Genomic DNA, 23,666 nt, shown 5'->3' on the forward strand with positions numbered 1-23,666 from the left:
ATAAATAGATTCACACCTGAATGGGGCGCTACCCAGCCACAGCGGCACTGTGGGAAATGTGGTTGACGTTTACAAATGTGGGCTGCAACAGCAGATCATGGAGACGAATTGATATAGCCGTGTCCCTTTTTTACTTCCTACCAGCCTCAACGCAGTGATGTTTCCTTTGCCAGGCAGACTTATTAGCAACGTGCTTGATTAGCACCAGGAGGCCAAAACAAAGAGCAGGATGTCAAAGCAATTAGCCTCACTGTTTACCTCTCAGCTCCCAGGCTGCAGATGCATTATCCAGGAGAGAGAGAGGGGGGACATGGAGTCAACTCAGACGGCCACAGAGAGAGAGGACAACAGCTGTTCCATAGGCTAGTCAGTGTGTGTGTGTGTATAATGATGGTAGCATTTCCTCATACCTCTATCCATCTGCTTTCCAGCCAAAATCCCAATCTCTCTGCTGTCTCACCCCCCCCCCCCCCACACACACACACAACTGGTAAAACAAAAGAAGATCAGGAGAAAGCGGCCATTTACATAACCTACTGGATGCAGAGTAAAATATGAAGGGCAGTCAGGAACATAATATAGGATTACCTCTCTCACATTACTGAGACGCTCACCTACACACACTACCAAACTCTTTTCACTCACATGTATGACTAAATAAATACTACAGCTGTAACACTCACACACTACTGAAATGTTCATTTTTCACACACTACCAAAACACTTTTATAGTAATCTGAGAAAACAGACTAGAAAATTGAGGAGATAGATTAATAAACTAGGGGAAGTTTGTCAATGAATATAATTTTTCTTTTACTACCTTGGCACATCTGCAGCATGAAATAAATAAATATGAGAGCAGAGCCTTTGCATTTATTTATTGATATTTAAATCAATTTTTATAAAATATTCATTTATTAAGTATATATATATATATATATATATATATATATAGTAGTATTTAAGTTTTTAATTGTATTGTATTGTATTTTTTATATCGTTTTATCCCCCCTTTTTTTTTTTTTTGCATTGTTGGTCCTCCATAGTAGAAACGCTCTCACACACCTCATAATGAAATAAACTGATATAATTGTTATTTTATCCTTACTGGCCCCGCATAGTAGGTAGTCATGTACTGAACAGTGTCACCACCTAGTGGTTTCTTTAACTCTGTGCGCCATTTGAAGAAACGACAGCAAATGGCAGCTGTTCAGCAGCATTGTATTCTTCCATTTTCTATACCACTCAGTGCACCCAGCTAGCGTTCTATCTGAGCCACCGGAGTGCATGCAATCATTGCATTCAATTAGTTCTCCAGTAGATGGCGCTGAATCCTACAGTCCCTTTAAATTGAACAATTAAAGGTGTAATAAAAGTAATTACAATTTGTATAAAAAAAGGAGGCAAGTTCAATATGAATGCATGTCAATAATGATCTTTAATGTCAATATATACAGAACTCGAAAGAAAAATAGAATCTTAAAAATCAAATGAAATAAATACAATATCATACAATTTCCACAATGTCTTTAAAAGAGATATCTATGGAATTTTTGTTTTTTGATTCAGCTTCTCTGGTTTGACGGGGTGCATTTAATTCCCCCCAGAGAATTCCCTACGGCTCCCACACATGCTCTTCATCTTCAGAATCTTCACTGTATATATTAAGATACAATGTATACAATCATTTGCAAATGTACTAGGTACACACAGATCAAACAAATGTCAATAAATATTATATATGGGGACTATTTTGATTAGTTTTTGTTCTATTTTTAAATATAGAGAGGTTTATTTAGTTAAATCTGGTGGTGATGTTTTGTCCGTAGTTCCATCATTGAGCTTTAAAAAAAAATCAGATGCAGTAAAAGCCTCGTTAGCAGAGGCCACTGCATTAGCTTAATCCAGGCGTACCAAATAAATTAGCAAGTAATATGTATATGTGCAATTTAGAACTTCTGTTGTCACCACACCGTTTCACATTCATTTCAAGACATTTTGTCCATCTGCAGCCATTTTTAACCTCTTTAGATACATCATTAGTATCACAAACATGAATTAAAGGTTAAGGAAATACAGCATCTGTCCACACATGCATTACACTGCCAAAAGTGCTAGAAGATGGTTTTGATCCTTAAGGTTTAGCAATATGTCAAAAAGAAGCATTCGTTTGCGGCTATCCCTCAGTCAACATCATCTTGCCAGCAGTCTCACACATAAACCTTTTACTGCATATTGTGGAGAAAAGGAGAAAGCAAACACAATGAAGGAAGGAGAAAGAACTGAGGCAGAGAGGATAACAGAACATAGATGAAGAGCAGTGGGAGGCAGGGGGTGGGCACAGTTTACCGAAGCAGCATTGTATCAGCCAATCACAGTGAAGGAGAACATCAGCTGGTGCGTTTCTTCCCGGGGAAGAAAGAATGAAAGGCGAGGAGGGCAAGTGCATATGAAAGCTGTGGAAATAAATACAAGTCTGTCTCCCCAGCAGTAACAGATACGAGTTTCTAGTCTTGCTTTTGAGCAGATGCCTTCGCATAGGAGCCTCATCAAGTGGCCATGTGCATGGAGCCGTGTGCGTTTGTGTGTTGCTTTCGTCAAATAAATATGCTGAAAATGGAGATGGTAGCTTTGACAGGCCAGGAGTTCAGTCTGTATGAGTGAGGTCAAAATGGTAGCACGGGCTCCCTGTATGTTTGTGTGTGCGTAGTTCTACATGTCTGTTGAGGTGAGTTTCTTCATGCTGCGTCGCTGGGCTAAACTGGATGCGGCCACAGGTTCTAGCACGGGCTGGCTTGTCTTCTGACTCAGCGCTGAATAAGTGGCAGCCATGGCTCCCTATAAGGAAAAGAGATGAGATATTAGCGTTAACGTTAATATACTACACTACTCAAAAAAGTTAGCGATATTGGTCGTGAAATTTCATGACAAACCTAAAATGAATCTAAAATCCTTTAGATTAACTTAACCTTCTGTCTGTATAAAGTTGAAAATAAAGGATTTGACCTCCACAAATGCATTTTTATGTCTACTAATAATTAATTTGGCAGAGCTGAGTTTGTGCTGTATTGAATGAGGTTGAGTTACATATGGTCATTATTGCAAACAACATATCTAATTGTGCTTAGTTTTCACACTACAATACTGTACCTAATCAATTTACCTTGGAAATAAATTTTTAGCCTTAGCTACGCTACCTCAGACATATTTCTAGGATGTGCTGTTGATCTTCTCGAACCCTCGCAAGCATTTGCTCAAGGTTCCATCCAGAGCTACAGTACACAAGTAGTGTTCTTTCTGCTTAGGAATCATACGATTGTCTTTCCATTGCTTGACTGCTTAAAAGCAAACACAACAATGTTTAGTTGGCTTGATGTATTCCCCCTCACCTTGACGAGGTGTGGTGCATCATGGCGTGTAAGCTGGAAGTGTGGCAGTGCATCTCTGCAGGAAATCCAGGAATGCTTTAGAACCTGCTGTGCCCTGTATCGCTGGTGAGGATCCACATGGAGCATGTGGGACAGGAGGTCCTGTAAAAACGTAGATAAGGAAAGGGTAATATCCTTCGACAAAATCAGCTTTTAGATCAGCGGTTCTTAACCTGAGTTAAGTCAGTCTCAGGCTGAAGGGTTAGGTGAAGGTCAAGGTCAGGCCACATGATTGCATGCCCATGTTCATGATTTGTGATAACACTCCAGAGCCCTTAGGAACTCTGGGCGGATCTCATCCATCCCGGATGTGATCCGCCCGGAGTTCCTAAGGGCTCTGGATATTGTGGGGCTGTCGTGGTTGACACGCCTCTAGAACATCGCATAGACATCTGGGACAGTGCCTCTGGATTGGCAGACCGGGGTGGTGGTCCCCCTTTTTAAGAAGGGGGACCGGAGGGTGTGTTCCAACTATAGAGGGTTCACACTCCTCAGCCTCCCTGGTAAGGTCTATTCAGGGGTGCTGGAGAGGAGGGTCCGTCGGGAAGTCGAATCACAGATTCAGGAGGAGCAGTGTGTTTTTTGTCGCAGCTGTGGAACAGTGGACCAGCTCTACACCCTCGGCAGGATCCTCGAGGGTGCATGGGAGTTCGCCCAACCAGTCCACATGTGCTTTGTGGACTTGGAGAAGGCGTTTGACCGTGTCCCTCGGGGAGTCCGGTGGGGGGTGCTTCGGGAGTACGGGGTACCGAGCCCCGATACGGGCTGTTCGGTCCCTGTGCGACCGATGTCAGAGTTTGGTCCGCATTGCCGGCAATAAGTCAAATTCGTTTCCAGTGAGGGTTGGACTCCGCCAAGGTTGCCCTTTGTCACAGATTCTGTTCATAACTTTTAAGGACAATATTTCTATGCGCAGCCGAGGAATTGATGGGGTCCGGTTTGGTGGCCTCAACATTGCAGCTTTGCTTTTTGCAGATGATGTGATGCTGTTGGCTTCTACAAGCCGTGATCTCCAACTCTCACTGGAGCGGTTCGCAGCAGAGTGTGAAGCGTTTGGGATGAAAATCAGCACCTCCAAATCCGAGACCATGGTCATCAGTCGGAAAAGGGTGGAGTGCCCACTCCGGGTCGGGGATGAGATCCTGCCCTAAGTGGAGGAGTTCAAGTATCTTGGGGTCTTGTTCAAGAGTGAGGTTGGGTTGGAGCGGAAGATCGACAGGCAGATCGGTGCAGCGTCTGCAGTGATGCGGACTTTGTATCGGTCCGTTGTGGTAAAGAAGGAGCTGAGCCGAAAGGCAAAGCTCTCCATTTACCGGTCGAGCTACGTTCCTGCCCTCACCTATGGTCACGAGCTGTGGGTCGTGACCGAAAGAACAACATCCCGGATACAAGCGGCCGAAATGAGTTTCCCCCGCAGGGTAGTCAGGCTCTCCCTTAGAGATAGGGTGAGAAGCTCGGTTATCCGGGAGGGAATCAGTGTCAAGCTGCTACTACTCTGCATTGAGAGGAACCAGTTTAGGTGGTTCTGGTTCGGATGCCTCATGGGCGCCTCCCTGGAGAGGTGTTCCGGGCATGTCCCACCGGTGGGAGGCCCCGGGGACGACCCAGGACACGCTGGAGAGACTATGTCTCTTGGGTGGCCTGGGAACGCCTTGTGATCCCGCTAGAGGAGCTGGTTGAAGTGGCTGGGGAAAGGGAAGTCTGGGCTTCCCTGCTAAAGCTGCTGCCCCGGCGAACCGACCCCGGATAAGCGATAGATGATGGATGGATGAATTGACATGTATAACGGAATGTATGGTGTTCAACAGTGTTCAATTCTGGGGCCTCTGCTATTTTTAATATATCCGTTACCCCTGGTTCCATCTTAAGAAAACAGAGGTGGTTGTTTTAAAGTCCTCTATAAATATAGAGTTGAGTGATGGGAGTCAGCATACTAACTGCATGATTTACAATGCCAAGATGAGCAATTCTAGTCCAGCATAACTATAGCCATATATAGCAAAACTAAAGGAAAAACTTCCTTAACTCATTAAGTCCCAGCCATTTTCACTGAAGCAACTCCCTTCGCTGTTTTACTGGATTTTGACTGATTTTTCAAGGCCCACAGAATATTGTGTTCTATTGCTATTAAAAAAAAAAAAAAAGAAAGATTAGTTTCTCTTCTTTTATCAGGAAAAAAGTACATTTGAATATTTTTCTATTTTGAAGCAATTAGCATTACAATATGGTTAGGTTTCGTCATTATTCACATTCCTGGTGAAAACACTGACAAATAGAGCTTGTTGTAACATGGCCCTCGCTTATCTCTTATACTCTGCTGCCACCTGCTGGACGTTTTTTTTGTAATAACTATCATTGCTTAAAGCCACCTCTTCATGTCAGAAGCTGCACCAAAGCCTTCTGTATGCTCTTGCATAAAAAACATACAACGTGTAAATACGTTTTTGGGAGTGAAGGACAAAGCATTGAAAATGTGTTTACACTTTTTTGGGTTTGAATGAGTAAAACTGCATGGAGATAGTGAATACAAGAACACAACACTCTCTGAATTCAAGGTGAAGAGAGCCACATTCGATGGAAAGGTAAAAAAAAAGAATCTTATTTTTCAATATAGAAGGGTTCAGTGAATGCACATAGGAAACTGACTAGGTTCACTACCTCCAACAAGGGTAAGAACCACTGTTTTAGATATATTAACAAACAAAAAAATACATTGCATTCCTTTAGCACTAAAACTAGTCAACATCTGACTCCATATTTTAACTTGACCCTTAAATTACAGTAAGTGACATATTTTCAAATGTAGATGTCAGTTACTTTTGAGTCCATTTTACCTTTGAGGTGTCTGACACAGTATCCCAGTTACCGCCTGTCAAAGAAAACTTTCCAGAGCCTATTCGAAGAAGAATCTCCTCTGGTGTGTCATTTGGCCCATTTGCAAATGGTGTGTACCTGCCAAAAGGATTAATAAGGCGTTAAGAACGTCCCAAAAAAATTCTATATTTAGAAGCACAACTATCATGTTAATAAAAACCCAGAATGTTCTATGTTCGAGGGTCTTCAAAAGGAATCTGTTTTGAAAAAGGTAGAGAAAACACAACATGTCCTGTTTTGGTCTTACTTACCCAGCCAACATTGTATATAATAGAACTCCAAGACTCCATATATCACAGGCTGCATCGTAACCTTGCCGCATTAGTACCTGAACACAAACACATTTAAAGACCGTCAAAGATAGAAGTACTGCAGATGTAAATTCCGAACAGCTCAAGTGATTTCTCCTTTCTGGCTCACCTCTGGTGCAACAAAGTTAGCGGTATAACAAGGTGTGAGGAGCAGACCGTTGCCCCCTCGAAGCTGCTTTGCAAAACCAAAGTCGCAGATCCTGATTGAGTCCGGATTCCCAGAGTCGTCCATATACAGAATGTTGCTGGGCTTCAGGTCTCGATGAACTACCTGACAAAGATCATTTGAAAAGATGGGATGATTGATTGTCGAGAGTGTGTGTGTGTGTGTGTGTGTGTGTGCGTGTGTGTGTGTGGGGGGGGGGGGGGGGGGGGGGGGGTGCGTGTGTGTGTGTGTGCGTGTGCGTGCGTATGTTTTCTCACCCCTTGACAGTGGAGGTAGTCAACAGTCTTAGTGATGGTGTAAAGCACAGCACTGGCCTCTCGCTCAGAGAAAAACTTTTGCCTGAGGATCTTGTCTAGCAGTTCTCCCCCCTTCATCAGCTCCGTCACCAGGTAAACATACCTGCCCTCATCATACACCTGATATATTCACACGCAACAATTGTCTGTCAGCATGTTTGTATTACACACTTGAGTATGTGATGAGTATGAAATACCAATAAAACAAATACTGTACTGACATCTTTGAGTGTAATGATGTTAGGATGTTGGCCATATCTCATCAGGATTTCAATTTCCTCTGAGGGGTCCCTCTTACTTTTGTCTATAATCTGCAACATAAAAAAACAACAATCAAGTAGTTTGCATCCTATCACTGTTTTGCCTCATTATTTGCAGTTGATGTGAACAGTCGCGCTGCCCTCTGCTGGATAGACCTCACTCAGCAGAATTTATGGATTTACAAGAATGTTAAGGTAACTGACGAGTGACGACTACTACTAACTGAAGACTAGATTGCAGAAGGAAAGCAAATTAAATACACCATATAGACACAATTGTTAAGCAATATGACATTGCATCACTGGTTACTATGCAACGTTCATTTAATACTAGAAGACGACGTCAAGAAAGCACCATAAATTATTGGCAAGCCTATCCTTAGGACAGATAAGACAAAGCTGGATCTTTTGACAAGTTGATTTCTTTTTCACTGAAACCAAAGTGAAGTACAGTGTTCCCTCGCTATAACACGGTTCACTTTTCATAGCCTCGCTGTTTGGCAGATTTTTTTGTGTGTGCAATTTTGCATGCATTTTTTAATTACAGTAATGTACCTATTTTATAAAATTTATGAAGGTTTGAACATTGAAAAGGTTTAAACGAGAGAGAAATGTGAGAAAATGTAAATGCCTCGATGAGAAAAGTGTATAAACTGTGTGGTGAGGGGTTTTAGAGCCTTAAAATATTTATAATATATGTAAAACATAAAGCTACTTCACGGATTTCATTTATTGCGGTATTTTTTCAGAACCTAACCCCAGTGGAAAACGGAACACTGTAAAGTAACACTGATCCTCCAACAGGATAATGACCACAATACAGAGCTAACAACAAAACATTGGACTATTTTGCGCCATAGTCTTTTGAGCCATACATAGTCTATCCAATAGAAATCCTGACGTTAACGTCACATGTCCCAAAATGGCCGTTAGTGCAGCCATTTTGGCAGCACAGAAAACACGTCGGCCACTTTGAGTAAGCAGCAAACACCACACTTTAACAATGATTGACAATTGTTGTGGACCACCTGCCACAACGAGAAGAAGCAAAAAAAAAAAAGGATCGACCATTCTCCAGGCTACCAAAAGAGGAATCAATGCGTAGCCAATGGATCACAGCAGCCATAAAAAGGGTGAACAAGACGACGGAGGATTTGGGATCCTCCTCATTGCTTGTGTAGAGATCACTTTATATCAGGCGAGTCACTTACTGAATCAGTCGTGTAGATGTAGCTCGATTGTAGTTATTAAACGAAGGCGAAAGACATGATCGAGCCACGCAGTGGCCTAAATGTGCACATTTGTGTTATTCATAACCGCTTGTAAATGTCTACAAGTATTCAGAGCAAATCGGAGACATTCACAGCAAAATAACGTTCATGGGAGATTTGCCGGTTACGGCAAAATAACCATTGCCTAAACAATCACAAATTAACGCTAGCAACGTTATGCTACTTATTCTTATGGTAAAACGTTATGCCACTTTTCCACATATAAAATAGTTAATAATTTTTATTTTTTTCTGCTCCCATAGCCAGTTGTTATCATTCACAACATTTAGGGACAGCAAAAATGTTGACGAATGCATGTCACAGACATGTCTTTTACACATTTGAGAACTATTTTAGTATGTTGAAAAGTCTAATATGAGACCTTTAATATTAAGTAGTAAGTTTTTATTTACTGTTACTCTTGTCAGGTTAAAGATATTTTAGTGACGACTGAAAGATTCTGTCTTTTTTTAAGTGTACTAATGATTTTTAGCCATGTGTGTATTTTATTTTTTACGGTTGATCTTAGAAAATGGGTAAGCATATAGCAGAAAAGAACACATCAGATGGAGTCTGGAATAAGATAAATACCGTTTTAGTTGCCAATCTATCACGTGCTACCACAGCCATACCCTTTAGCACCCTTTAGTTATGAAACATGACAGGTGCCAGATCAAACTATGGTATTAATGAAAACATCACATACAGATGTACATGGCTACAAGGCAGTGAAATCTCCCTACTACTTAGAAGCGCAAAACACGCAACAGAAAAAGATACACATGCATCTAAACATCTTAACCCTTTATCATAAAGTTGTTTAAATGTCAGTGACTGGTCACCTTCACAGCATAGTCCATGGCAGAGACTCGGTGTACACAGCGTTTACAAATGGAATAGGAGCCGACTCCTATGTCCTCCTGCAGTTCGTATAGATCCAAAAACTTGGACCCCGCATGCATCTGAAAGGAAGAAAAAAAAACTCATTACATCTCATTGCAAAATAGATATTTTAATGTCTTGTATACAAACAATTGCGTGTATGGAGCGCATGACCACCCATGAAGTGTAAAAATTAAGCAACCGAATTAATCTAAAAAATGTGCCTACTTCTGAAATTTCGTTTATTGCTCATCTGTCCATGTGCCATAAACAAATTGATTTAAATGTTTTTATTCCACACTGTGGGCTCTGCTTTAACTAGTGGTAGAAAGCAGCCGAACACCGTGACCACACAAAGCTGCGCAAGGCAGAAGCGACGGCAAGATGCAGCCCATTGGTTGTCATTGTAACAAAATTCAGTTTTGTCATTGGCCCAGCAGTATTATTTATCCATCCCTCCATTATGCGTACCGCTTATCGTCACTGGGGTCGTGGGTGTGCTGGAGCCCAGCTGACTTTGGAAGAGAGTCATCAGAGTGACACCCTGAACAGTTTGGTGGTGCCTCCCGGCTGTAGCAAATGTAATGCACGTGAAAATAATGTGTCCATGCAGTATAATTCTCAACACCATATATCACTGTTTGAGCTAATCTGATTCTGCTTATACATATAATTACTTCCGTTAGAGTCATAAATGATATAACTATGTTAGTGAAAATGTTTGGCATGACTTGAACTGCAACTGATGTCCCTGACATCACTTAAAAGCTTTTAGATGATTGAGTTTTGCACTCCACTCCATTTAACAATTTAGTTTCTGCTTCCGAAACTTTCAGTTGAACAACATTTTTTTGATGACATTCTCAAATTATTTGTTTCACTTTGTGCTCATACCACATGTCACCTACAATGCTTGCTTGTTGTGCAGCAGGTTAAGAGACTAACACTGATTAGCGGCTCAAATTGATATAAGCTTTCATCTAAACAATGGAAGGGAGTTTATCTAAGGGGATGACAATCCAACTGATAATCCACGTACAAACTGATAGCACACATATGTTTGAAATGAATCGCTGCCCTATAAATAGCAAAGAATGAGATGAATGAATGATGTGGCGTCTAAGCATATATGCCATAGGACCCTTTTACACAGACGTAGAAGCGCCGTTGAGCATGTACAGAAGAGAGAAACTGAGTAAGTTTACCTGAACTATGGGGATTCTACTAAGGAGTTGGGAACTCTTGTTTTCATCCATCGGCGTTGGAGCAACAAAACTGAAGCCTTTGAAGAGCTGGTGGGCGTTCGCACTGGGAGGGATACCTGGGGAGTCTAAATAAACAAAACACGCTGCATAATACAAGACTATGAATATACAAACTCCCAATAAATTATGTAGTGACAGGTGTGAACACAGCAGGATGGTTTTCAAGCTAACAAGCTTGCACTGAGTGTGAGTGTACGTGTATATTTATTTACCTTTAGGTGTCTTAGCAGTGAACTCTGGGTCGAAACAGAACGTGTCATCTGGTTTACCTGCCGCCGGCTTGAATGGGGGCTGTAGCTCTCTCCTGTACAGTTTCTGATGGCCACATTTTATATTTTAGATATTAGCAATCAAACCCTCCCATAAGCTGTCTGGAATGTGCGAACATATGTGCGTCAATAAAGTTCCAGGACTACAGGTTTTCCCCTTCAAATTACTCTCCCCATAGTTATACACAATGGTTCCTTTTTTGTGTATCCTCAGTTTTTTTTTGCCATACGAGGACCCCCTCACCCATAGGTGTTGATAATTATCTAAAAGTAGAATGTAACAAAAACGATTCTGAAATGAAAGTAATTTTATTTCATCTCCTTAATTTGAACATGTTGCAGTGAAAATAAATATATTTAAAAAAAAGAAATCAATTAACCTGCATTTTAAACAGGCATTAAATGTTAAGTATGAGGAACAAAACACTTAACAAGAACTAGAGTATATTCAGACCTACTATAGTAGTTTGCAGCAGTCGTGATTTTGCCGAGACTGTGCCACAGGTTATTGTCTCCCCGAGAAACAAGTTGTAGCACACATATATCACCTCATTGATGGGTTTATGAAATGACTGAAAATGTACTGAGCATCTTAATGTGTCCACGTATCGACTGCAATATGCTCACGTACCCTACCCTGGTTGGGAAACACTGGTCATTATAATGCACTATCCTAAGTTCCTAACTCTGTCTAGCAAGACTTCATGCAATTCTGGAAGGATTTTTAAGGGATGCGTCGTTGCTCTGTCATCATGGCGGTCTTGATCGTCATTCACATCTTCAAAAATGGGTCCCGTGGATAACACCTTAGAGCTTGGGAAAGGAAAAAGGGGGTAGGGGGGAGGGGTGGGGATCACGCAGAGCCAGGTCAGGTAGGTTGGGAGGTTGCTCCAGTATAGCGATGTTCTCCACATCCAGGAACTGTCGGATGCTGTTGTCATGGTGAAAGGCAGCCTTCTCCTCTCACAACTCTCTCCTCGCCTTGCCCACCAAACAAAGCAAATGCCACAAAATCTCTTTGTAGATGTCCTGGTTTATCATCTGGCCCACATCAAAAGGGAAATCTCGTAGCTTGGGTTTAAAATATGTATTTTGTGACGCCAGTCCTGGAACCATTCTGACATCTCATATATGAAAAAAAGGCCAATACCCCTCACTGAACTCAATCCCATTCCTCTACAATGGTGTCCAGCCAATAGCGGCCTGCTGGCTGATGAACACTCATGCAGAGCTATTAGTTCACACACAGCCAGAACTGGCCATCTGCCCAGATGCACACAGTGTGCTGGCACAGCTAAAATGAATGGCGAAGCTGAACGTTTGTGAAGTGTGAATTTGCTGGAGTTACATGCGTGTTCGTGTGGATACATGAGGAATGAGAAATGATTGTGTGTGCATGTGTACCCACATTCCAGTCAATGGTGGAGAAGAAAGCGTGGCGTTTGATCTCCTCCACACCATCGGGTCCGGCCCCTTAAGACACAGATCACAACACTTCAGTAAACCTGGCATAATGAATTTGTACCTCTTTAAAAAGTACCGTCACTTTCATACATGGTTCTTTTTGTGGTATTCTGCACCTGATTGAAGTAAATGCCACCAATTATTAAGTTCATACTTGAAAAGAAAAAAAAATCCCATATACGGTTTCCTAGGTTGATTCACCATGAAACTGCAACACTACTCACCTAGTCTGTTTGTTGGGTTACGTTTGAACAGCATCCTCAGCAAACTCTGAGCTTCCAAACTAAGGAACTGAGGCATTCCTAATTTTGCTCTAAAGGGAAAAAAGAAACAAACATAAATATGCACCATAGCACCACTGTTCAATGAAAACTGTCACCTTTGTGGTCTCGTAAATTTGCCTCACTGGATAAATAAATAACAGCTACTTATAATCAAAAGCAAAAAACAAAACAAAAAAACAACAACTGTATTAATGTTATATTTGATAAAATGCACTAAAAATAATGCTGACCAATTAATAGAATTCAAATAGACATCACAATGTAGTAGAATGCGACTTTCAAATTTCAAAGACTGCAATTTATATATTTATATTTTATTTATTGATTGCTTGCTTGTATCGCATCTAGCTAAATTCAATGCTTAAAAAACATCGCAATGCTTTTATTTAGTTTATTTTTATTTTTTATATATCTGTTCTAAATGTACAATAAGTTTTCATACTCTTTTAACATAAGAGTGGGAAAATGTTCAATGGAAATATGCTGCATCTTTTAGTCATGATACAGTAATTTCATAATAGATAATAAAATTGAGTTAAATTAATAAGATGTACAGCACTGTACTTTAATTTAAAAAATGAGTGTGATATTGATTTGTGTTGGTCATTTTCCTGCCACTAGATGGCATAACTGCATTTGTAAAACGTTGGTGACAGCTCAGTGCATTTTTCTAATCTTTAACATCAAGTAACCTGTAAAATTCAGCAGTTTTTTAAAATACAACTTGAACCCAGTCTCCACAAATATATGCATTATTATTAAATTTATTACTGCTAATTTTTGACAGGGACGGGTCTGCTGCGTTGCGACTGGAATTTCCCCAGTACAGGTTTTCCAAGTAAGGGGCAGTCATTAATCGCGCGTCAAAAAAAACTTAGTGGCATTAGAGGAACTTTAAATTAACTCAAAATGAATGCAATAATTTTGTCACCCCTACTTTTATTATATGGAGCAATAATTAAATGTATATGCATTTTATATAGGTACAGTTGTTTTTAGGTGTTGTCACTCTCTTTTGTTGTTGTTGTATTTTCCTCTTTTCATAAGACATTTTTTTGTATTAACTCATTCATTCTCAGCCATTTTCACTGAAGCAACCCCCTTCGCTCCCGGCTGGTTTACTGGATTTTGACTGATTTTGCACGGCACACAGAATAGTGTTCTATTACTTTAAAAACATGGGGAAGTATATTCTATCTGTTTCCATTTTACAACAATTAGCATTGGAATATAGCTAAATTTCATCATTATTCACAAATCTGCAACATGCCCTGGTTGATCTCTAATACGTTGCTGCCACCTGCTGGCCGTTTTTGTAATTACTACCATTGCTCCACCCATTCTCTGCAGCTCAGAGGCTGCATCAAAGCCTTCTGTATGCTCTAGCATAAAAAAAACAATAAAAAAACATAAATTTGACAAGTCAATTGTTTTGTTTGTTTTTAAGAGTGGTCCCTAAGTCTGGAACAAACAAACAAATTAATTGGATTGAATTTGAATTGAAATACGTCATTGGGACACTGAAAACATTTAAAATAGAACATATTTATACGTTTTTGAGAGCAAATGAGTTAAGAACTACAGGTCACATGTTTACATATCATTGCTTCATGGAACATGAAAAGTGAGAAAGCCACATATGTGCTGTTTGAATTATTGTTGTGGCCTGACCAGTCACTACATCCAGGATCAATTTCTGTTCATTTGTTCATAAATTAATACCTGGTAGAAAACTTGCGTTGGGAACACCAATTAGAACTCACTTGTCATCTATCATTTTTAGAGTTCTATTACAGCAATTACATTACGGTGTAACTCACTTGAGAATCATGTTCATGGTCTCATTGCGGTCTTTCCCTTGGAATGGTAACGTCCCCGTTAGCATCTCAAACTGAATGAGAAAGCAAAATTAATACAATGGATATATAATATCCCAATGAGTGAAACTAATATAACCAGTAAGTCTGCAAAGAGGTAGAAAGGTGATTTCATAATTTGTTAGTTTTTTCATGACAAAGGGCATTTTGATACATGTTATATGAGATGATCTTCTGTTGTGTTCTTTATCACCGATCGTGGATATGTTAATGCTACGGCAATAACTTACATGTTCTTGGACCCTGAGAAGGAACTCAATTTTAAACTCTAAAATGTCTGAGAAACCTTGGTCTATTAAAAGATTATCTTGAGCTAATGTTCAAGTATTGAGAGAACCCACATACCATTAGTACTCCCAGCGACCACCAGTCTGCACTCTGTGTGTGTCCTCTCCTGTTGACCACCTCAGGGGCCATATACTCCACCGTACCACAGAAAGAATAAGCCTTCTTATCAGCATCCACTGACTCTTTGCTCAGGCCAAAGTCTGTACACAATGACATCCGATTATGTCTCATCTGGACAAACAAAAACATGACAGTCCCCAGATAAAAGTGGACAAGTTGTGATTGTTTCCTTAACCAAACACAAATGATTACTTTTTGTGTGACATCCTACTAAATTCACAGGGGAACATGCTGATATACGGTTACACAGTGTCAAAACATACCTGTTAACTTTACATGTCCAGCTTCATCGAGTAAGATACTGGGGGGAAAGGAGCACATTTTCTGTGATGTACAGCTTCAACATATTATTGTAACACAATGAAAATTGTTAATTCAAAATGATCAGTTTTAGTGAAGTTGAAGGTTTTGTGCAAATTTTGAGATTAGAGGTTACGAACGAACAAAATACACAGACGTTTTGTGGACTAAGGTTTATGGTCAGTGTTTGTAGTTTTGGTTTGCAAGTTCAAAGATGAAGGTGAGGTCTTACTTCTCTGGCTTGAGATCTCTGTAAACTATGCCCAAGCTGTGCAGGTGGTCAAGGGCCAGAGCCAGCTCTGCAAGGTAGAATTTCACATCTTCCTCTGTAAACATAACCTGTTAAGAACTAGACAGATTTACTCTCTGAACTCAGATGAGGACAATTCAGTGGCATGAAAGAATGTTATTGTCACAAACCAAACGATTCAAGAAAGTAACTTGATTCTGTATGCTGTTGATTTGACACTGCTGGCAGCTTTGGCTTTGTTTCTGAGACCTGCTTTTAACAAAAGTTCTATCATGGTAGCAACCGCACAATACCTAAGTTCCCATAGTGAAAACCCTTGAAAAGAGTTGATCAGGGCCACAACCTGACAACCAATTAATACTCGAAAAGCTGAAAGCACATTTGTTTCCATGAGGAATTCCAGTCATAATATGATTACATGTGAACACAAACAGAGAAGACATGACTTAGCAGTAACGATGCTTGCAAGAAATCATTCAAACACTGATGAATACAAAAATGTACACCAGTCTCACATGTAACTTTCATCTTAACAATTCCTTAAGGTTTAAAGAATGTTCATATTTTCGTTTGTTGTTTTTCAAACTGAGAAATACAAACACCTGATAGTAGGGCTTAAAGTACAAAGAGATGTAGAGCAACAGAACATACGTTTACCTCTTTGGATAAGCGAGTGAATACATCTCCTCCCCTGAGAAAGTCCAGTATTAAATACAGTTTCCCTTCTGTCTGAAAGGCTGCAGAAACAAGGAAAAACACATGCACACATAATTATATCAACCTAAGCAGGACTATGAGAATATAGGCTGCAATATATTGTACTATAACATTTTAAGAGTCCGAAGAGACACGGAATTTGGAAACAGCAAACACTTCTATTCAATGTTTTAAGTGGCTTACAAAACTTCGGGAGTTAGGGTAGAGGTTAGGGTTAGAGTAACTTTGTCACATTTAGTCATGAAACAACTACAAACAAATATATTTTATTTGATAGACCATCACAAAGTGGCACATAATTATGAAGTGGTAATCTACATGTAGCAACGTGCCAAGATTTTTTTGTCAAAATGTGAAGTCTGCTTGGAAAGGCCACTTAACACACCAAGAATATTGAAAGTCGGATGATGTGTTCTGGAAAAAAAATTAGCTATTTTTTTTGCATGCATGCATACAAGACAAATACAATGCAAAACTTAGCCAAAAATACCTTAAAATTGGAGTAAAACACTACAGCTTCATTATGTCTCAACATATCTCCCCAACCTGTTTGTTTACTCTGCTACTCAGAGAGACCCTCAGTAGAATAGGTAATGCACTTTAGTCATCATTTGTTTTTTCCAATATTTTTGTTATAGACACTTTTAAAGGCGTATGAAGTGCACATTACATGTTTTTTATTTTAAAAAGATAGCGGCCACTTGCGACGTTGCTACTATATGTTTTATAGTTTTTTTGCAAGCATATGCCACAGACTTTAACATCGATGTCCAAGTAGTGTCGCCAGTAAGGTACCGGTATGTTTCTTTTTCAAACTTGAGCTACTGTATGTAAAAAGTTGCCTAAAATATCTTTACAATAGCCTTTTCATTTGACCATTTATGACGGAAACATCATCTAATTAGTAGATTACAACCTTAGCTGTTCACAGTAGGTACCCCTGCAAGCCCCTGGCTAATAAGTTCCAGACTGGATTTGGGTTTGAATTTCCCGCCCTCTGTCTGCAATGTGACGTCATGTGCGCATTGTGTACGTGAAGAAGGGAGTGTGTAGTTTAATTTTTCGGCTACATGTGGCAGTAGTGATTTGAAATTCAATTTTCTGCATTTAGCACCTTTAAGCATTTAGTTATGATGGGTGGATAGTTCAGACATTGGCTGTGAGGGAGTTTCACACTGTTCAGGACATATTTGTATGTACTGTTAAGTGTTAATTATGTTATTATTTAATAGTAGTTTTTATAATACCTTATGTGCCCCTTATTACATGTTTAATTTTAGTTTTTTGGGGGGGAATAATAGTGAAATTTGATTATTATTTTTTTATTGTTAAGTACAATGTGTGTTCATTATTTAGGATTATCCAAAAATATCCAAGGATTAAAAAAATAATCAGAAAATGTACTGGTCACACATGCACAAAAAGAGTTTAATAATATAAGATTTTATTTGTACCGCCTTAAATTTTAGGAGCAAAATGTCAACACTTACGAGGGCTCCAGACTGGAGGCATGCAACTGATTTTCAAACTTGAATAAAGTTCTACATACAAATAATTTTGGTTATATGTCCTTTTTATCTTATTGCATAGATAAAGGAACAAAATGTTTCTATTTATGCTTGAATCGGACAGCCTTCAAAAATTCCTCACCTTCCACATCTTATCTAACCATTAAATTTACCGGACATTTCCTGGAAATTATTATATTTTAAATCCATCCCTTCCCTTTGCATCCAGTTGATACTTTGGAGAACCACATTTTTTCTGTAATTACAGCTGCAAGTCTTTGGTGTATGTCTTAGCTTTGCAATCTCAAGACTGAAACGTTAGCCCATTCTTTGCAAAATAGTCCATACTCTGATTTGATGAAGAGAATCAGTGAACAGCAATTTTCAAAGCTTGCCACAGAATGCCAGTAGGATTTTGGTTTTGCGACAGATTCTCCCACCTGAGCTGTACATCTCTTTAGCTGTTTCTCTGATTACCACTCTTTTCATCCAAACTGTCAGTCCCGGTGGATGGTAATTTATGGTACGTTTGCCAGTGTACTGTGCGCAGTGTACTGTGCGCTTCCCATTTTTGGATGATGGGTTGAACAGTGCTCACTGAAATGTTCTTTTTAAATAACGCAACTTTGCTTTAAACGTCTCCATGTTTTATTCCTGACCTGTCATTATTGTTATATTGTGCTTATAAGGTGCAATTTGTTTACTAATGTTCACTAACAAACCTGTGCAGTCTACACAATAGTTGTATTCATACAGTCGTGAAATTACACACAAGTGCACTCCATTTAATAATTAAATGACTTTTCAAGGCAACTTGTTACACTACATGGATTTTTCAGATTTGTATTTTTACCAAAAATGGATCATGAATCATTTTCTGTCCATTTCTCAATGTGCCACTTTGTGCCGGCATATAAAATATAAATAAACGATATTTATGTTTGTAGTTGTAACAAAGGGTGGGCGACATAGATTCAAAAGTATATCACAAATGTTCTTAGAAATTTGCAGTGACAATATTTCTGGCGATAAGGAAAAAATTTGACTTCCAATATATTTGTGATGGCAGCTTCGGAACAACCGTATTTATATTGCGCACAATATTTAGTCCACCATTATTCGCCAATTGTAATGTAAAGAAAGTGCAATTGTATAAGTGACAGAGGTTGAAATGGACACAAAAACTGTCCGGGTAGTGTTTTCCACAAGGTCTAAATGTAACATACTGTACCTGCTTACAAAAAAAAAAAAAAGCTAAAAAATCGTTGGCTTGGCCTCGTTGTCTTGTTACACACACACCTGCTTGCACTTTTGCAGATGCCAAACCACTTGCAATATTTTCTCCTTTGTGATTCTCGGGAAAGTAGCTTGTTTTAAAGCAGAGGTTTTGTAGAGTCCGATCGCTGCCTATGTAATGAACCGTCAGTCTGATGTAGGTTCTGAGGTTTGTGTCAAACATATGTTGGTGGTAGTGGCAAAAAAAACTCCACTGGTGATATGATAGCAGCCACTTTGCAACGGCATGCATCTTGGACACGACCGTTTCAGTATTACCCTACCACTGTCTGCTTTTTTTGTCACTAAGGAGTGCATCTAATCAGTGCTCCAGTAATGCTCGGTTTAAATATTTGCTAATTTTAACTCTGAACAGGAGCTGCTTTCATTCATAATGTGTCTTCATATTCAGCCGTGTGTTTCAACTCTAGGTTGTGTTTCCTCTTAATTTTAGCGGCAACAGTGTTCCTGTATAATTTGCAAATAATTGGGGACATTTTGCAATAAATCTGGCCTCTTGTAGCCAAATCACCACCACACGACAGAGGGAGCTCGAAATTTAGGCACTAAATCCTCCTTTTAGGACAAAGTCAAAGTTGCAGAGCTGTTCACGCTCTTCAACTTTGTTGTTATGCTGTAGGGAACAACACGTGGCCATGTGTATGTCCAAATGGACTTGATGACGTGTGAGATTACGAAATACGTCATCACATCCTTACAGTGTCATTTTTGTGATATTTATTTATTTATTTTAAAATCACAAAAAATACAATGGTCATAGTGTAGAAGATAGAAGATATGGTATGTCAAACCACGAGTGTGAACACCTCTGTGATGTGTGAACTGAAGATACTTTGTTGTTCTCCATTTTCTTACCGTAGTGCAATTTCACTATGAAGGGATGATTGACCTCCACTAAGATGTCTCTCTCCATCTTGGTGCGAACTCTGTCCCTGACTAAACAAAGAACACAAGAGTGCAGTAACGGTTTAAATGACAGAACACACTCATTGTGCAGTGGGCTTTATGAAAAAAGTCACCTTACCTTTCAATGATGCCTTTTTTAGAACTTTCATTGCATATAACTGACTAGCATCTGGACCCACGATTTTTCTTACCAAAAATACCTGGTGGGGAAACAACAATTTAGGATGACAAACAGATCGATTTGATTTGGTATGTTCTCACCTTGCCAAAACTGCCCTGACCCAGGACCTTGAGGAGTTCAAATTGTGATGGATCTGCTTTCTCACAGCCCTCTTTCACGAGGTGAGTGATGGGAATCTCCTTGTATGTTTCTTCATCCTGCGCACACAGGAACAAATGAGCAAGACCCAGAGCACATATGCCAGTCTACATGCATTGAGACCCCTGACCTTACTTACACAGTGCGTGTAACACTCTCCCTCCTCCATGGGCTCATCCATGATCTGATGTCCATTGACCTGCAGCCACAAAAACAAATTACATCATAGGAGTCGGAAAAAGCAAAACTCAAGGAAAGCTAGTGCATGCGAGCTTTCAACTGAACAGGACTGCAGCTCCTGCACGCCCACATGAATGATGAACAAATCAACAGATTAAAAAACGATGAGTCACATGCAATAACAGAGCATTTTCACCAACATGTAGTCCTTTTTGTTGACAAACAGTATGGAATTCATACTCTAACAGTGCACATGCTGTACAGCAGAACCCCTGTTGTATCCCTTGTTATTAGCAGTCGCCGACCAGAACGTACATAGCACGTCTGACGGGCTCTTGTGATGCCTTTGGCATTTACGTAGCCTCTTTATGATGATGTCACTCTGATACTTGGTAGTAACAACAAGCTTATTCTCTGACAAATAAAAATTAATGCAATGTTAATAACTGAAAGACCAGTCAAATGCACAAAAAAATACAAATATATGCATTAGCATAGTCCAGTGCTGCAGAGATTTGCAGGTTTCACTTGTGAAGTGAATCTTACTGCATGATGTATTCAGTCTAGTGTGTTTGTGTGTGTTGAATTCCATCAAGGCTCTGAAGAGAGTGGATGAGTCATAGCACTACGCAAGCCCACTCAGTGGGTGGAGCCACTGACATACACTCACATCCACAGAACAAAGGCCAACAAATCACTTTCCAATGTGATTGAACTACAGAAAGCTGCAAAAGGTATTAGCCTTTAAAAAAAAGATATCTATGAAAAATGAAAGATAGCAAGATACAACTCAAGAGATATCAAAATGCAAGCCTTTGAGCATCTGTGACGTCTGAAGTGTGACATGCTGGCTACAGCTAAAGCCAGGACATCATTCACACATGCATCTTCACTCCCACCTCTGCTGTGGCTCATCACAGCTTGTAACAAGACTGCAGCCTACACTTGTAGCATGGCAGGCCTCTTTATGCCATTCTCAAACATGCAATGAGATCATATGGAATAGACCTAACTCTCTTTGAACATGTTTTTGTTTAAGGTCTTCCATTGTCCGAAACTGACGCAAAGTGGATTAAAAGGTTACTCCAGTTGAAGTGGCTAATCCAGATATTTACTTTCAGTACTTTAGTCAGCTGTCAATGTGCCTCATCCAGAATACATTAGATCATAGTGTCATTTGTAGAAGATAGGTACAACTAACATTCAGTTAGTCCAAACATTATACAGGCTTTGTAAGAAAAGACTGCAACAGACACAAAATACTTAGATCTGTGAATCTAAATTGGTGAGTCAGGAATCAAAAATAGGTCGCGGACAGCTTGTATTTTTTTTTTTGCATGTACAGTATTTGTGTTGTGATTCCCCCCAACCCACAGAACAGTACTGAGACGTACTAAGTTCACACATATAACACACAATACTGGGTAATCTTAGGAAAATGTTGCCTACTTGTGCTCTAGTCATTTGCTACTCTGTAAACAAATACAGTGCAGCTCAGTCTTTGGCTAGCAGACGTCATAGCAACATGCTTTTGGCGGAATGTCAAGCTCTTTTGAAACTGAGTTTATAAAGCTTGTGTATTTTCAGATGCTATTATAAAACGTTTCGTTGTTCTTAATTTCAAGTGGGTCCCAGGGTGACATGTTGACAACAGTTTCTGGTGTTATTACTTGCTAGCCGCACGTGTCTGCACCTCTTTTTATCCGATTGAATTGCTCTAGTTTCCAAAGCACCTTGAAACTGGTTGAAAGAACACCACGGAGGATTTTAATGACACCTACTTAGCTCATTATGTTAACAAAGAACATCATACGTAAAAGATAGTGTGAAATATTACGTGCATTTACACCGGTAAGTTTATATGCAACAGCAGCATCACTCTTTTCACTTAGAGGCGACCCTGTACCCGGCAGGTCATTAACTCGGAAAACTTGGAAATACATGAGAACACAACCATGTCTCTTTAATCGATAATGGGAAAGAAAAAGTTACCTGATAGCGAGCTGTCACTTGGCACACTAACTACATGCGCTAATGCTACAAGCGCTAAGCTAGCAAAGCAGCAAACTCCTCGAGAAGTATAAATGACAACAAACGGCACAAGGAAACTGCGCGTCATTGTGCAACGAGTCTCACATTATACCGGAATGCTAGGTTTCAACGGGCGGGGGGTACAGTTTTGAAAACGATAAACCCAGGCGCTGCAACAAAAATAAACATGTAACCAGCTGTTAGCATTAGCTAGCGTGTTAGCATGCATCGCGATGCGCTGCAGATCGTGACGCGAAATGGACGTAACCTTTAACCAGGGCAAGATACCGCAACTCGGCAACAAAGCCGAAACAATCCAGAGCAAGTAAAAATACAAAAACCCACCTCACTACTAACGTTGCTTATCTCCATGTTGTGCCAGGATTCCTCTCTAAATCTAAGGCATCGTAGTCCACCTAGACCCCTGCTCCAAAGTACATGTTCCCCCCCACTGTAAAATCCCGGCTGCTCAGCTCGGTCGTTCGGGGGGGAAGATGCGTGGCTGACCGTGGACCACTATCAGGGTGGGATTTGGGTGTGAGTGCGTGGGTATTTGATGTCAATGATGGGACCATGCGCTCTGCAAAGACACCGTTACCCTGCCATAGCTGCGAATATGGCGGCTACTGAGGTAACTGGTCAGTGAATGAGTTTATTGACGTATTTGTGACGCAACTCGGTTAAGGATTTCCCCTAGCACCGCAAAGCACCGGGACGACGTGAATAGGGACAGGCTACGAAAACAAGGTATTTAATGATCGACGCAAAAATAAACGAACGTATCACATTAGCTTTCTGTTTACATCAGTCCAGGTTTCCGATCCTAGAGTTAAAGCTGAATGTTGAAACCTGACCATCTCATGTGCTGACGGACATAAGAGGCTTAAAGCTCATCCACTTTCACTCCAGCTGTTTTCCCTCCCACCAACAGTCAAAGGATATAAAGATACGTCTCTTTACGATTATTCAAAGAAAGATCATTCTCATTTTCCCGGATGCTCGTAATTTGATGATTTTTACGGTTCAGACATCAATATAGTGTAATGCTGTTTCTTGTGCTACAGACATGATATGAATAAATAATATAGGCCTAGTACTAAATAA

The 23,666-nt window shown here is 40.0% G+C and overlaps 1 protein-coding gene across 4 annotated transcripts; it reads right to left on the minus strand.

Annotated features, from left to right (window-relative positions):
• Positions 1–1,419: 1,419 nt before the first annotated feature.
• rps6kal (ribosomal protein S6 kinase a, like) lies at positions 1,420–23,214 on the minus strand. 4 transcript variants are annotated; one of them, XM_086085249.1, is made up of 22 exons: positions 22,908–23,214; positions 20,491–20,550; positions 20,294–20,410; positions 20,151–20,232; positions 19,982–20,062; positions 16,263–16,342; positions 15,588–15,694; positions 15,319–15,356; positions 14,993–15,135; positions 14,591–14,661; positions 12,711–12,799; positions 12,431–12,495; positions 10,966–11,068; positions 10,694–10,818; positions 9,449–9,568; positions 7,297–7,386; positions 7,037–7,195; positions 6,723–6,884; positions 6,554–6,630; positions 6,263–6,380; positions 3,390–3,530; positions 1,420–2,838 (listed from the first exon to the last, which is right to left on the minus strand). In XM_086085249.1, exons 1-22 carry the CDS (start codon positions 22,932–22,934, stop codon positions 2,713–2,715), a joined length of 2,181 nt encoding a protein of 726 aa, XP_085941375.1. In that variant the 5' UTR covers positions 22,935–23,214; the 3' UTR covers positions 1,420–2,712. The 4 variants fall into 4 exon arrangements, with proteins under 4 accessions (XP_085941375.1, XP_085941377.1, XP_085941378.1 ...); XM_086085251.1 differs by having other exon boundaries at positions 20,482–20,550; positions 22,908–23,165; XM_086085252.1 differs by lacking the exon at positions 22,908–23,214 and adding an exon at positions 22,524–22,817 and having other exon boundaries at positions 20,482–20,550.
• Between the last annotated feature and the right edge of the window lie 452 nt (positions 23,215–23,666).

Source organism: Leptonotus elevatus, chromosome 9, assembly GCF_054856555.1.
Source record: "Leptonotus elevatus isolate MCC_2025b chromosome 9, RoL_Lele_1.0, whole genome shotgun sequence".
NCBI lineage: Eukaryota > Metazoa > Chordata > Actinopteri > Syngnathiformes > Syngnathidae > Leptonotus > Leptonotus elevatus.

Coding starts and splice junctions, on each gene's coding strand:
- rps6kal (XM_086085251.1), bottom strand. CDS start 22,934: ATGGAGATAAGCAACGTTAGTAGTGAG. Junction 16,343..19,981: donor CATAGTGAAATTGCACTACG/GTAAGAAAATGG, acceptor TTGTTTCTGCAG/CCTTTCAGACAGAAGGGAAA. Junction 12,496..12,710: donor TAACCCAACAAACAGACTAG/GTGAGTAGTGTT, acceptor CTGTGTCTTAAG/GGGCCGGACCCGATGGTGTG.